Source organism: Siniperca chuatsi, linkage group LG19 (assembly GCF_020085105.1).
Source record: "Siniperca chuatsi isolate FFG_IHB_CAS linkage group LG19, ASM2008510v1, whole genome shotgun sequence".
NCBI lineage: Eukaryota > Metazoa > Chordata > Actinopteri > Centrarchiformes > Sinipercidae > Siniperca > Siniperca chuatsi.
Genome location: NC_058060.1, coordinates 23,407,138 through 23,420,491, shown reverse-complemented (window position 1 = coordinate 23,420,491; position 13,354 = coordinate 23,407,138). Strand labels below are relative to the sequence as shown.

The 13,354-nt window shown below is 42.1% G+C and overlaps 1 protein-coding gene across 3 annotated transcripts in view; it reads left to right on the top strand.

The window, feature by feature from the left end:
- The window catches only part of LOC122866781 (disco-interacting protein 2 homolog C-like), a 60,236-nt gene that overhangs the window by 38,242 nt on the left and 8,640 nt on the right, over positions 1–13,354 (top strand). For all 3 annotated transcript variants that reach the window (XM_044176884.1, XM_044176885.1, XM_044176883.1), the window contains 14 exons: positions 166–374; positions 2,067–2,181; positions 3,761–3,962; positions 4,099–4,199; positions 5,328–5,408; positions 5,746–5,869; positions 5,987–6,108; positions 6,752–6,863; positions 8,073–8,182; positions 8,772–8,902; positions 9,604–9,772; positions 11,894–12,064; positions 12,713–12,774; positions 12,858–12,915. In XM_044176884.1, coding sequence (XP_044032819.1) covers positions 166–374; positions 2,067–2,181; positions 3,761–3,962; positions 4,099–4,199; positions 5,328–5,408; positions 5,746–5,869; positions 5,987–6,108; positions 6,752–6,863; positions 8,073–8,182; positions 8,772–8,902; positions 9,604–9,772; positions 11,894–12,064; positions 12,713–12,774; positions 12,858–12,915 — 1,767 coding nt within the window. The remainder of the gene's footprint in view (positions 1–165; positions 375–2,066; positions 2,182–3,760; positions 3,963–4,098; positions 4,200–5,327; positions 5,409–5,745; positions 5,870–5,986; positions 6,109–6,751; positions 6,864–8,072; positions 8,183–8,771; positions 8,903–9,603; positions 9,773–11,893; positions 12,065–12,712; positions 12,775–12,857; positions 12,916–13,354) is intronic.

Here is a 13,354-nt window from a genome sequence, read left to right as displayed (position 1 = left end):
GCTTGATCATAACATCCACTTTATCAGGACCAGCAGCATGACGTTATCAATATTAAAGTCCTAAGTTAGAAATACTGTGATGTCTGATTTTAGCTCCATCATGCAGCTCTAGCGCTGGTTGGTTGCCATGACGACACTGCAGCTGAACGCCTGTGTGTTTTGCAGGTTTACCCAGTGAGCTCCAGCGGGGGGCTGATCAGCGAGTACGCCTTCGTGCGGACCGGCCTGCTGGGTTTCATCGGCCCCGGCGGCCTCATCTTCATCACCGGCAAGATGGACGGGCTCATCATGGTGAGCGGGCGGAGGCACAACGCCGACGACATCGTTGCCACGGCGCTGGCGGTGGAGCCAATGAAATTTGTCTACAGGGGCAGGTGAGTGTGAGGTGGGAGGGGTCTGTGGGACAAGAGGAGAGACTGTCCAGTTTATTTTTATGGCGTTACAGGTCGACCAGAACTCCCAGGGGACACACTGAATAGTTTTTAACATCATTTCCATCAGCAGTAGTTGAAAACCAGCCAGATGTACAGTACTGGAACATTCACTGTCACCCTGATAAATGAGCAATCCCCCCACACATAATAAATCTAATAAAGTAAAGCAATAGTGGATAAATCCAGAAACAGTAATAGAGTGAAGTTTAATTGTGTCCACGGCCACCGAGGAGGAAATTCATCTTTTACCTGTCAGGGTCTGATGACGTTTTTAAAAGCTATTTAAGTTCAAGCTTATGTAGAAACCAGCTGTAGAAACTGTGAAACAACCAAGTTAACACAGGAAGGATTTAAATATTTTTATTGCAAGTTTGATTCACTAATAAAATGTAAAGCAGGCAGGCCAAAAGTTGCGTGTGCTGTCATATTTGAAGCGTCTGCCTGTGTGTGTGTGTGTGTGTGTGTCGGTGGTTTCCATTCGTTCTTTGTTTATGTCTTTATGTTTTATTCCTGCCGGCGCTGGAGTGCCGTCTGTTTGCTGACAATATGCTCTGATAAAATCCACCGAGTGTTTGCAGTTGGATTGTTTGGTGTGTGTGATATCCTTCCTTTCTTGTCCACACACGCTTTTGTTTTCGCGTGTTTAAGTTGCCCCCGTATGCTGCAGAACCTCCGTTAACATCTGCTGTAAAAGTACATCGGAGTAGGTAAAGTGAATCCAGGAAAACACCTCTAATCCATCTGCAGTGGAGCTTCCATCTGAAAGTGAATGAACCTCTAACAGTTAAACATTGACATTCGTTTTCAACACAGTCAGTGATACTAATTCACACCTGTTTTTTTAGGTTCCTGTTGCTCTCCTCTGATGTGACGGCACACACTTAAAACCTGAGGATCTGAAGGAATCGTATTTTAAATCAGACTTTGTGTCTTCACACACTGACGCTGACACCCATTTTGTTGTTGATTACTGATGTCATCTTGTTTTTTTCTAAAGCATCTTTAACCAACCAAGTTTCATCACAAAGGAAGTAAAAACCTAAAATCTTAGCTCCGTTGTCACAGCTCATATGTGTGTGTGTGTGTGCAGACTATAACGAATGATATGTGATAGTGATGTTTTTTATGTCAAACGGGTTAAAAATGAAGTGTGTGTCGACCGCGCAGAGACAATCAGACTAGTCTGAATGCTAAAACAAGAATTTCAGCTAATGTGGGTTTTTGATGACACTGTTATTGATATTTTTGATGCTAAATATTTTTGTAGTCATATTCATTATCATCAAGTCTAACCATTAGTGTGCGAAATAGTCCAAGTAGTCATTTTTGCAAGTTTTATTGTCAGACTGGACATAACAGGACACTAAAATTCTCCGCTGAAACACAGACTGATGAAATCATGTTGGCTTTTACAGCTAATTTATTGCATGGTGATGCAGGTTTCAGGAGAATTACTGATCAGTTTCTGCTAACAGTAAGCCCAATTTGTCAGCCCAGTTTATGAGCCAGCAGTATGGTCAGTAGCAGCTGCAGTACGTTGAAATAGAAACATGAAGAAGAACAGAAGATAAGGTGGAAATAAAGGCGGGCTCTCAGCTGTACTGACTGACGTTTTTTCCTCCGTCCCTGCAGGATAGCGGTGTTCTCTGTGACGGTGCTGAGGGACGAGAGGATCGTGGTGGTGGCCGAGCAGAGACCCGACTCCACAGAGGAGGACAGCTTCCAGTGGATGAGCCGCGTGCTGCAGGTGGATCACCTCTCACACACTGTGGTCGCTGTTATTGTGTCCAGCTCCCAGATTCAGTTCTTGTGTCAGATAAAATGTAAAACTGACTATAAGAACAAAAAGCTAACTCTCTCCTAACCAAAGGGTTTCCATAGTAACAATCTGGCATTTACTGTAACATTTTTTTATTATTGCTGCCTCAACACTAGAAAGCCATGTACACTTAAAACAGCTGTATAAATGTTCTCTATTTCATTTTTAGGCCCAATCTCTGCTCAACTAGCATTGTTTATAAAATCGTTTAAGATATCCAAACAGAAATAATGAGGACTGAAATCAGAATCAGAAAAACTTTATTGATCCCAGAGGGGAAAGTCTTTTGTTACAGCAGCTCACTGTCACGTCAGTGCACACAGGAATAGAAGTACTAAGCAAAAAATATAATACACTATAATACAGGTCAGATAAATGAAGTACCAAGTGGATATAAGTATAAAATAAAATAAGTGTGAAGTACAAGTGGGTTTACCGGTTGATGATAATAATACAGTATAAAGTAATAGTGCATGAAGTTAAGTGTAGCTTATTAAGATTATAATGAGACGGAGGATATTGCACAGCAGTAAGAGAAGTATGAATAAATATCAATAAATAGGGAATTTTAAACTGAAAAGAGTATGTTGCACCGGAGTATTAACACAGAATATTGCGCAATTATGTCAAGTATTGCAGAGATGTAATGATCAATGTCCAGTTTAGTGACTTAGGGTCATATAGACTGACACTTAGAGGGAGGAGTTAAAGAGTTTGATGGCCACAGGCAGGAATGACTTCCTGTGGCGCTCTGTGGTGCATTGTGGGGGGATGAGTCTTCCGCTGAAGGTGCTCCTTTGTTTGACCAGCACGTCATGGAGCGGGTGGGAGACACTGTCCAAGATAGCAGGCAGTTTGTCCAGCATCCTCCTCTCTGACACCACCGCCAGAGAGTCCAGCTCCACCCCCACAATGTCACTGTTTGTTGAGTCTGTTAGCATCCGCTACCCTCAGCCTGCTGCCCCAGCATGCAACAGCATACAGGATAGCACTGGCCACCACAGACTCATAAAACATCCTCAGCATTGTCCGGCAGATGTTAAAGGACCTCAGCCTCCTCAGGAAATAGAGGCGGCTCTGGCCCTTCCTGAATGTTAAGAGACTTTGACATGGCCAATATGGGGATTGATTAACACCACGCTCTAACCAACACTGAACTCAGGCCAGAGTTACAACCACGAATTAATTCAGCAACACTGTCAGAATGTAAGATTGATTATTGATCATATATGTCCCCAAACAAGGTGCAAGTAAGCAGTGTATAATTTAAATACAAATGTTTTTGTATGCTCTTTATTGTATGTATGCGAAATAAAATATAAAATAATACGTATTCACTCCTTTCAGTCGATGCTTTAAATCCTTTAGGCTTTCTAGTATTCAAACCCCCCCAAAAACACAAAACTTTACATTTTGATATTAAACTTTGCTCTACTTCATTCGTTTGGAGTATATTGACAAATAGATTTCCAAACCACATGTTTCTTAAACCATACTTTGCCCCCAGGCCATTGACAGTATCCATGGGGTGGGTGTGTTCTGCCTGGCTCTGGTCCCGGCCAACACTCTGCCCAAGACTCCTCTGGGCGGCATCCACTTGTCAGAGATCAAGCAGCTGTACCTGGAGGGGGGGCTGCACCCCTGCAACGTCCTCATGTGCCCCCACACCTGCGTCACCAACCTGCCCAAACCACGGCAGAAACAACCAGGTGGGAAACAGGGTCATTTGAATACACAGAAGCGTGTGTTTGTTTGTCTGTAAATGGTCTTGGTTTGTAGCTAATTATAGCTGTCGATGTGCTGATCCTGTGTGTGTGTGTGTGTGTGTGTGTGTGTGTGTTGCAGAGATCGGACCTGCCTCTGTGATGGTGGGGAATCTGGTGTCGGGGAAGAGGATCGCTCAGGCCAGTGGCAGAGATTTGGGGCAGACTGACGACAACGACCAGGTAAGATACACATTTTTCAAACAAATAATCAGCAGATAAATCAATAATGAAAATAATCGAGACCAACATGTCTCGACCACACACCGGTCTTTCTCAGGGTCAATCACACAAACAAGTGAATACTATACTGTAAACACGGCAAGGCTTCTATGTCGGGTTTAAGTAGCGCTTTCCCCTTGTTCTTGATGATACTGTATAAGCATGTTTTGATAACTGAGGTTTCATTAAAAAGATCTGTTATCAGGTAACTTAATGTAAAGTTTTTAATGCTGGTAAAAGAATAGCTCCCTCTCTGCCTTGAGAGACATGCCTCTTTTTCATCATTGAATAAATTCAGAACTGCAGAAGTTTAGAAGCTGAAGTGAAGGTCAAGACTGTTTTGATTAGTAATTGATTGAAAATTTGACATTTTCGAGAAATAATACAGCTAACAATCTTGACTTTATCAGGAGTTCCCATTGATTTACAATCATAAACAGCCAATAAACTTTCTAAACAGGCCAATCACTGTTTCAGCTGCCAGGTTTCAGTAAACTGGTCATAAATGTATTCCTCCGAGGCAGTTTGACGCATCGGCAGGTCGTTTCTTACCCGCTTTGAAATTTCACTGTGATATTGATTAAACCACTTTAATGTACTGGATAGAAGGCAGAGACTCAGCTGCTGCAGTATAAAAGTCATGCACTATCAGCAGCATTACTAAATATGATGGATAAAACTAAAGATTTATTTACACATGGATAAGCCAGCTCCTATATTGGCTGTATAAAAACGTACTACCTGTCTTGTGTGCAGTTTTATATGATGTGCTGATGATAGTAGAAATTCTCAGTAAAACACAACATTTTATGGCACCTGTAAACGTGTTGGATGCAGCTTTACTGTTGTTCACAGTGAATTTAGATCAGAAAGGGTTTTTATTTTTTACTTTGGGTGGAGTATTTTCAGCTTCAAGATGAAATGTGTGGAACTATGTGCGGGAATAAGATCTCTTGTTATTTACTTTCACACACAGATTACACAAACAAAGTCTGTGTAAATGTCAGGATCTGTGGTAAAGTAAACACAGTTCAGGGTGATAAAATCGCAGGTGTTTGTGACAACCTCGGCTCTGATTGTGTTTTTCAGTTCCTGTTCCTGTCGGAGGTTTTGCAGTGGAGAGCTCAGACCACACCAGACCACGTCCTCTATACCCTGCTCAGCTCCCGGGTAACAACACACACCTCTGACCACAGTTACAATTCATATTACAGAAGATCAGTCTCTCACCTGTGCCACAGCTTATCATTGGTTTTATAATCTGCAGCACACTAGCTAAAAACTATTTATATAAAGTACAAATATGACCTGTAATCTGAGTGCATTGGTTGTAAAAGAGTATCTCGACCCTAAGTGAGTGACACAAAGCTGGGTCTTGATGCACAAACGCTGAGGGAGAGATAACTAATAAAGTAAATGAGGACATTGCTGTATATAGCCGATAACTTTAAGATCCATCCTGCTCTCCTGTCGATCCTTTCATCACTCTCTCCCTCCCCTCCTCCAGGGGGCGGTGTCCAGCTCCCTCACCTGCCTGCAGCTCCATAAGAGGGCGGAGCGAGTGGCGGCTCTGCTGATGGAGAGAGGAGGTCTGCAGGAAGGGGACCACGTCGCTCTGGTCTACCCACCAGGTCAGAGATGATGCACGCTTTTTATTTACAGAACAACATTTGTAGATTTGGAACATTTGATAAAACTGAATTGATCATTCACACTTCTGTGTGTGTGTGTGTGTGTGTGTCCTGCAGGTATAGACCTGATTGCAGCCTTCTACGGCAGCCTGTACGCCGGCTGTGTTCCCATCACGGTGCGGCCGCCTCACCCTCAGAACATCTCCACCACCCTGCCCACCGTCAAGATGATCGTCGAGGTCAAAGATTTTACTATAAAGTGCTACTTTGTCTGTTTGCGTTTTTCAAAGTCCGTTTCTGCTGACTCTGCTGTTACTAATCACACCACTAATTCACTTTGTTTGGGACAGTACTGCACTATTAGTTTAAGTACAACACTTGAGTTTATTTGCTCTTGTGTAGTTTCTATTTTTATTTCTATTCTTATTTTAATTTTATATACTTCTAATTATTTATTGTTTACCTTTCTCTATTTATCTGTACTTATTTCTGTGCTGCTGCAACAACTGAATTTCCCCTCTGCGGAACAATAAAGGATTATCTTATCTTATGTTTTTCAGTTTCTAAAACTATTTAACAATGAACTAAAAACTACGCACGGACAACTTTTGGGAGAGAGATAATGATTTTTTTTTCACATCCTATCTTCCTTCTATTTTTCACCTTGTTTGCATAGAAAACTTTTGTTATTTTATCCGATATTTAAATATAAAAAGTGTCCTTAGGCAAGGCACTCTAGCAAGCCCTGCTGGCTCCAGGACTGTTGCTGTGTAGCTGACCTCTGAGCTCCTTGAGGAAAAGAGGAAGAGGGAAAAGAATTAAATTAATTATTAAAATTAAATTATCCTATAACTGCAACCCGTCCCCCCCGTCTCTCTGCAGGTCAGTCACTCGGCCTGTGTGATGACCACGGCGGTCATCTGTAAGCTGCTGCGCTCTAAGGAGGCCACGGCCACTGTGGACATCAGGAACTGGCCGCCTGTCCTCGACACTGGTACAGCAGCTTGTCTAACAAACACACACACACGGAGACCTGTTCTACTATACTTGTGAAGAGTATTTACATTCTATTTACTAACCTTGACCATCACAAGAACATGTTCCCAACTCTCATTTTACCTTTAACCTCAACCCTAACCTTAAAGGTACCCTGAGGAAAGCAAAACTAAAAAAAAAAAAAAATTGAAACCTGTATTCTTTACATCAACGTTTTCTAGCTAGCAGTCTTCTTCCCCGCATTTTACTGGCAAATTGCTAAGTTTCTGTGTTAGGCCTTTTCCACCAACATGGAACCGGCTCCGTTCCAGTTCGAACACCTAATTTTGAACTGTTCGGAGCATCAAAAATAAATTAGTTCGGAACCAAAAAATAGCAGGTTTTCCTTGCGAACCGAAGTGGGCGTGTCATACTCTACAGGTCATTGTGCATTATACTACGCCCTCTGTTGATGACGCATCCTTGATTACAGTGGTTCCACTCAAAACTGGTGGAAAACGCGGGCCGGTTCCCTCGATAACTCCAAGGTTCCAAGAATCTTGAACGGAACCGGATCAAGAACCAGAGCTAATTTGGTGGAAAAACACTGTGCGTGACCGCCACCAGCTGTAGCGTGAAACCGTCAACAGCATGAGATACAAACAAAACGGGGAACCGCTCATCCGAACAGCGCGCCGCTGGTGCCAGTAGTGGTCAGAAAGCAAAGGGTACCCTTCAACTCAAAACCCAGTGTGTAGGGCAACACACACACCAGTACATAACACGCTCCAAAACACCTGCACTCATTTTCTGTGTAAGCCCACACACAGATCCAGATGGAAGGATTCTCAGTAATGTGACTGTGTTAACTGTTGGTCACTATTACAGTAAACATTAAGCAGGAGAATAAAAATTTGAACTTTTAACTTTTTTGTGCACCTGAAATATTTCCATTTTTCCATCTATTTTATGAAAATAAAAAAATCTGGTTTGAACTCAGGACATTTGTCCCTTTACAGGGCAAAAATTACATCCAACAATGTTTGCAAAAAATAAGTCAGTTTTGCACACAGTTACTTTTTATGTCCATGCAAGTAAAATTACTCCAAGCTGCTATAGTAGCATTGTGGGTTCAACTTGAGGTCAGTGTTTCTAAAATGAATGTAACACAACAGACTCTTGAGTGTAATAAAAGAAAAATGTGTTTGTGTGTGTGTGTGTACTGCAGATGACCTGCCAAAGAAGAAGCCTCCAGCTCTCCATAAGCCCACCAACCCTGACGGTCTGGCCTATCTGGACTTCAGTGTGTCGACAACCGGGATGCTGGCCGGAGTTCAGGTCAGCTCAGCGCTAATCCTCATCACTCGAGCCAAACCTCTTACAGCCTCTCGTCCCGTCGCCTGGGCAGGCTTTCCTCCTTGTTCCATTTATTCATTACTTTTTCAACTCCAGAGGGAAATTCAGCTGTCAGAGCAGTAACAGTCAACACACAGTACAGTACATACAGGAAACCTGATTAAAGAGCAGAATAAAAGCACATTTGGCTCACTGTAGAAACCCCAGAGCTTTTTTAACATCAGTACGTGAAATAAACACCAAACTGAACGTTGTGTCCTGTCTCCGTTTACATCCGAGCTGATGCGTCTATTTAAATATGGAGCATAATTTTGAGCATATCCAGGCCTTGTTGTGTTTGGATAAAGAAGGCCAAGTCTAATAAAGTTTTTGTTAGTCCTGCTACACAAACTGCATCTACCAAACCCAACTAAGGCATGTGTTGTTGATTTAAAATAAAATGGATTTCTTGAAAAGGGGACATTTTAAGCTTGAAGTTTAAGATTAACTGTCCGTCTTTCTACCTTGTTTCTTGTTCGTCTGTGTGTGTGTGTGTTGTTGTGTCTCTCTTTCCTTCCCTCCCTCTCTCCAGATGTCCCATAATGCCGTTGGAGCCTTCTGTCGGTCAGTGAAGCTGCAGTGTGAGTTGTACCCGTCCAGAGAAGTGGCCATCTGTCTGGATCCCTACTGCGGCCTCGGCTTTGTCCTCTGGTGTCTCTGCAGGTTGGTGCAACTCTTTAATGTGTTTCCATCTACTTACTCACCATTAAAAATGGATTTAAAGTGGCAATAATCAGTGTTTTCATAATAACAATGTATCAAATGACAATGCTCGGGTGTCCGTATACTTTTATATAATATATGTTCTTTATAATCGCTGACAAAAAACTTCACTACTGTTAAGGAAACAAAAATGCAAATTGCAGTCATCTGTCATTATAGTTCACCAGAGAGCCTTTTTTATCATAGAAGGTTCAGTACATGTTATACTCAAATTAGGATTTATGTAAGTTGTCTGGCATTCTTTAATAAGAAGAACAGAGATTTTTTTCTGTGAAGCCCCCCCCCTCCGTTTGAGCTCTCTGTCCTTAAATCTTTTCACTCTGGTTCCAGATCTCAGGTCTGCTTAGTTTTAAATCCTCAGCTCATAAATTCTGCACTTGGCGAGAGCAGATTTCTGCTGCTGAATGTCTTATAAATAAAGCAGACTGCAAATCACCTTCCGTATGAGAATTTCTCATCCCCCCTCAATAACTCACATTTGCACCTGATTGTTGTAGTAAATGAATGTCTCTCAGGTTTCTCTGTAAAATACATCTCGAGCTCAACGAGACCAACTGGTTATACACTGGATAAATGGTCATCTTATTGCATGTAACCATTAAAAAGGTCCTTGAAGAACGTGTGTGTTGTGTTGTCTGCAGTGTGTATTCAGGCCACCAGTCCATCCTGATTCCCCCGGTGGAGCTGGAGTCCAACCCGGCGCTGTGGCTGCTGGCCGTCAGCCAGCTGAGGGTGCGAGACACCTTCTGCTCCTACAGCGTCATGGAGCTCTGCACCAAAGGACTCGGCCTGCAGACCGAGGCGCTCAAGGTCAGCAAGACACTGATACAACCAACATGTCGATTCATGTAATATTTGTGACATTTATTTTACATATTTAAACCATTTTCAACCACAGGAAGTTTTCAAGGAAGCCAGGAACATTTTTAGGAACTCAGATATTTATTTACCTGCATTTTGACTGCATTTGGATCCTGGGTCCCAAAAGTCCCTGCTCCTGGCGTAGTGTGTTGTGTTGCTGCGTGCAAAAATTACGTCACATCAGGCCATCCTGTTTTAATTTGCCATCAGTCTAATTTGCCTGATTTTGGTAGCTCTCGTGATGCTGTGAAATGTTTCAACCAAAGGAACTTTTCCAGGAGCCCAGGAACCATTTAAGGAAATCGGAGCCCTTGCCTGTGTTTCAGAACCAGGGCCTAAATTTAGTTCCTCTATGATAGTTTCAGGTTCCAAAATAGTCCCTGTTCTGGGGGTGCTGCTTTCCAATATCTCCGGAACTACCGGGGCAGAGTTTGCAGGACTCCATGTCGCTGATTGGTCAAAAACAAAACTTGCGTCTGCTAGAATTTGTACAACTTCAGTCACATGATAAGGAAACACTGAGTGCCACTAGTATAAATATTAGGATGAGGAACAGACATTTCTTGTGACGTGTATTGATGTTAAAAACACAGTTATGTTGTCAGCTTCCCAACTAGATGGAGACTGCACGAACGAGAGAAACAAAACTTAATTTGCTGATTATTTTGAACGATTGTTTCGCACATACTAAGCAGAAGAAAACCATAAATAACAATAAAACATCTTTGGAGATGTTTCAGTCTTCTTTCCCACCTCCTCCTGGCTCCTTTGCATCTGTTTATTACTGTACATCTATTCAAACGTCAGCGCTGCAGTAAATACAAAAACACGTGTCTTTGTCTTTGTGTTGTTGTTTTCTCGCGCTCCTCAAACACATTTATTAACGCATTATCAGTCTAATTTGCATGATCTTAAGATGCGGTGGAAACACAAACAGGAATCCACAAAACTGACTTTTAGTTCCTAGTTTAGTTCCTGAGTTGAGTTCCTGTGGCTACATAGTTCCTGGAACTATTTGGTCTAAAAGGGCTTTTTGTTCCTAAATCCTGAACCTTGTTCCTCTTAGCACGTCAGACCACTGAGGTCAAAATTTTCAGTGTAAAAGAGCCCTTTTAGCCAATAATTAATAATGATTAAATCGTTAATTATGATTAGCTGTAATGGCTAATAATAATAATGCCTCAGTCACAGTCAGAGGGTGATTTGTGTCCTGTGGCTGGTGACTTTTCCCACAATGCCGATAAATCCACAGACACTGACTCTGTCTAACTGACTTCACCCTGCTCTGTCCTCTGGTTTAGAGGTAATTAACTCACTCTGTCTGTGTCTGCTCAGCCTGAGGCCTCGTCTGACTGCTGAAGTTACAGATGCCTCTGATTGGTCACTGATGGAAGCTGCAGAGTTAATTTTAGTGATTATCTTTCTTTAAGTCTCCATGGAGACTGGAGGCCAAACGCAGAGCGAAAAGTAGAAATCTTTAGATCTTTACTTACTGGCTTTTTTTCACAGAACACACATACTTTTCATTTCTCGGCTTGTGAGGACCGTCACTGACATAAAGCAGTCCCTAGCTTCTTACTTTAACCTTAACTTAATTCTTACCTTAGCACTAAAACCAAGGCTAAACCCTCCCACAGGACTCACAACACTGTCATCTGCTTCTGTTAAAAATTTGAATGATTCATGCCCAAAATGTTCTTTTCTACATCTACAGAGGAATCTAACTTTGTGCGTTATTCACTGAAACTAAGAAATTTTAACAGGAGCAGAATACAGTGCTGTGACTGCATTGGGAGATTTAATTCACAGTAAGCTGCACCTGGACAAGATGGATTTAGGTGTGTTTTTACACTGATAAAGTGAAGTAAACAAAAGCTTGTGCAAGATAGGTAGGAAGCTACAGCGTATATACAAAGACCTCTTCTGAAAACTAAAGCCAATATAAACAGGATTAAATTAAATAAAAATAATAAGAAATGTAGACCCAGTCAGTCTCATAATGAAAACCCTCAAACAGATACGAAGAAGCCCCTCAGTCCTCTATGTGACACATTTTTGTCTCTCGTCCAGGCTCGGGGTCTGGATCTGTCCCGGGTTCGGGCCTGTGTCGTGGTGGCGGAGGAGAGGCCCAGGATGTCGCTCACACACTCCTTCTCTAAGCTCTTCAAAGACCTCGGCCTTCACCCGCGATCTGTCAGCACGGCCTTCGGCTGCAGAGTGAACCTGGCCATCTGCCTGCAGGTACGAGCAGCTGCTGCACACTGCGACCACAGAAAGGCCTTAAATGTTGTGCAGTGAAGCACTTTCATTCATCTGTAGCTCTGCATTTTGCCACCTCACAGCCACATAAATACTTTGAGTTTAAATCATCCATGTGTCGAAAACTTTGATTAACAAAGATGAAGTGCTAATTTGATCAATTGAAGAAACTTTATTTACGTACTGTTACATACTGAAACTTGGAATGGAATATATGATCAGACTCGTGATCTTTTCGTTTACTTATAGTTCCCGATTCCTGATTTTGCCAATTTTAGACTGTATTTTGCATGTATTTAGACAATATTTAACATTTTAAAACTGTCAACTGACAAAAAAGTTTTTGGAGAAAAACATGTTTGTATTCCTTAAAACAAAAGTATTGTTTTGGTATCTGTGGGCTTGGTATTGGTACTGGTGTTGCCAAATTCACCTCACTGTTTATCTTCCGCAATTTAAAGAGCCAGAAAACACTCCGGTACTAAAAAAAATGAACTGGTAGTTGTTGTCTTTATCTCATTTCAAACCGGCTTTATCTCTGAAGAAGCTGGTGCAGCTACAGCCAGCGTGGCTCCTGGATATCACTTCCTCATCACATGCTCACTGTGTCTGTGTTGCGATTGGCTGCAGGGCACTTCGGGACCGGACCCCACTACTGTGTACGTGGACATGAGAGCGCTGCGACATGACAGGTACCACAGTCTGTGCTGTCATTTTTAACTTTCCCTCTCTTCACTGTACAAAACTGTGACATTTACACATTTGTGTGTTTCAGGGTTCGGTTGGTGGAGAGAGGTTCTCCTCACAGTCTGCCATTAATGGAGTCTGGCAAGGTGAGTGTGATTCAGATTTACATTAAGATTGATATGTAGCATGTGGTTATGTTTATAAATTGTGGTTGCAGGTTGGTTTTATTCAAAAATATTTTAAAAAGTGCCCACACAATGTTTTGCCAAAAAGCCCTAAACTGATACAGTTAAACTGCATCCGTTTAATTGGGTTTCTTTCCCTTGAGATCCCCATCTGAGAGGTTTGTTGCAAGATGGGATTCATGACTTTGTATATGCAATCAAAATCAAATCAAAATAAAACAAATTAAACAGCAGTCATTTTGATTTTGCTGAGGATCCTTTAAAGAAAACCTCACTGACACACAGCAGATACAAGATGCACTAAAATGGCAGCAAATTGAATGACAGAAGATCGGACTGTTTCTGCTCTCGACTGCACGTCCTCCCACATTCAGTGAGTCAAAACAGACAGCAGGTTTGA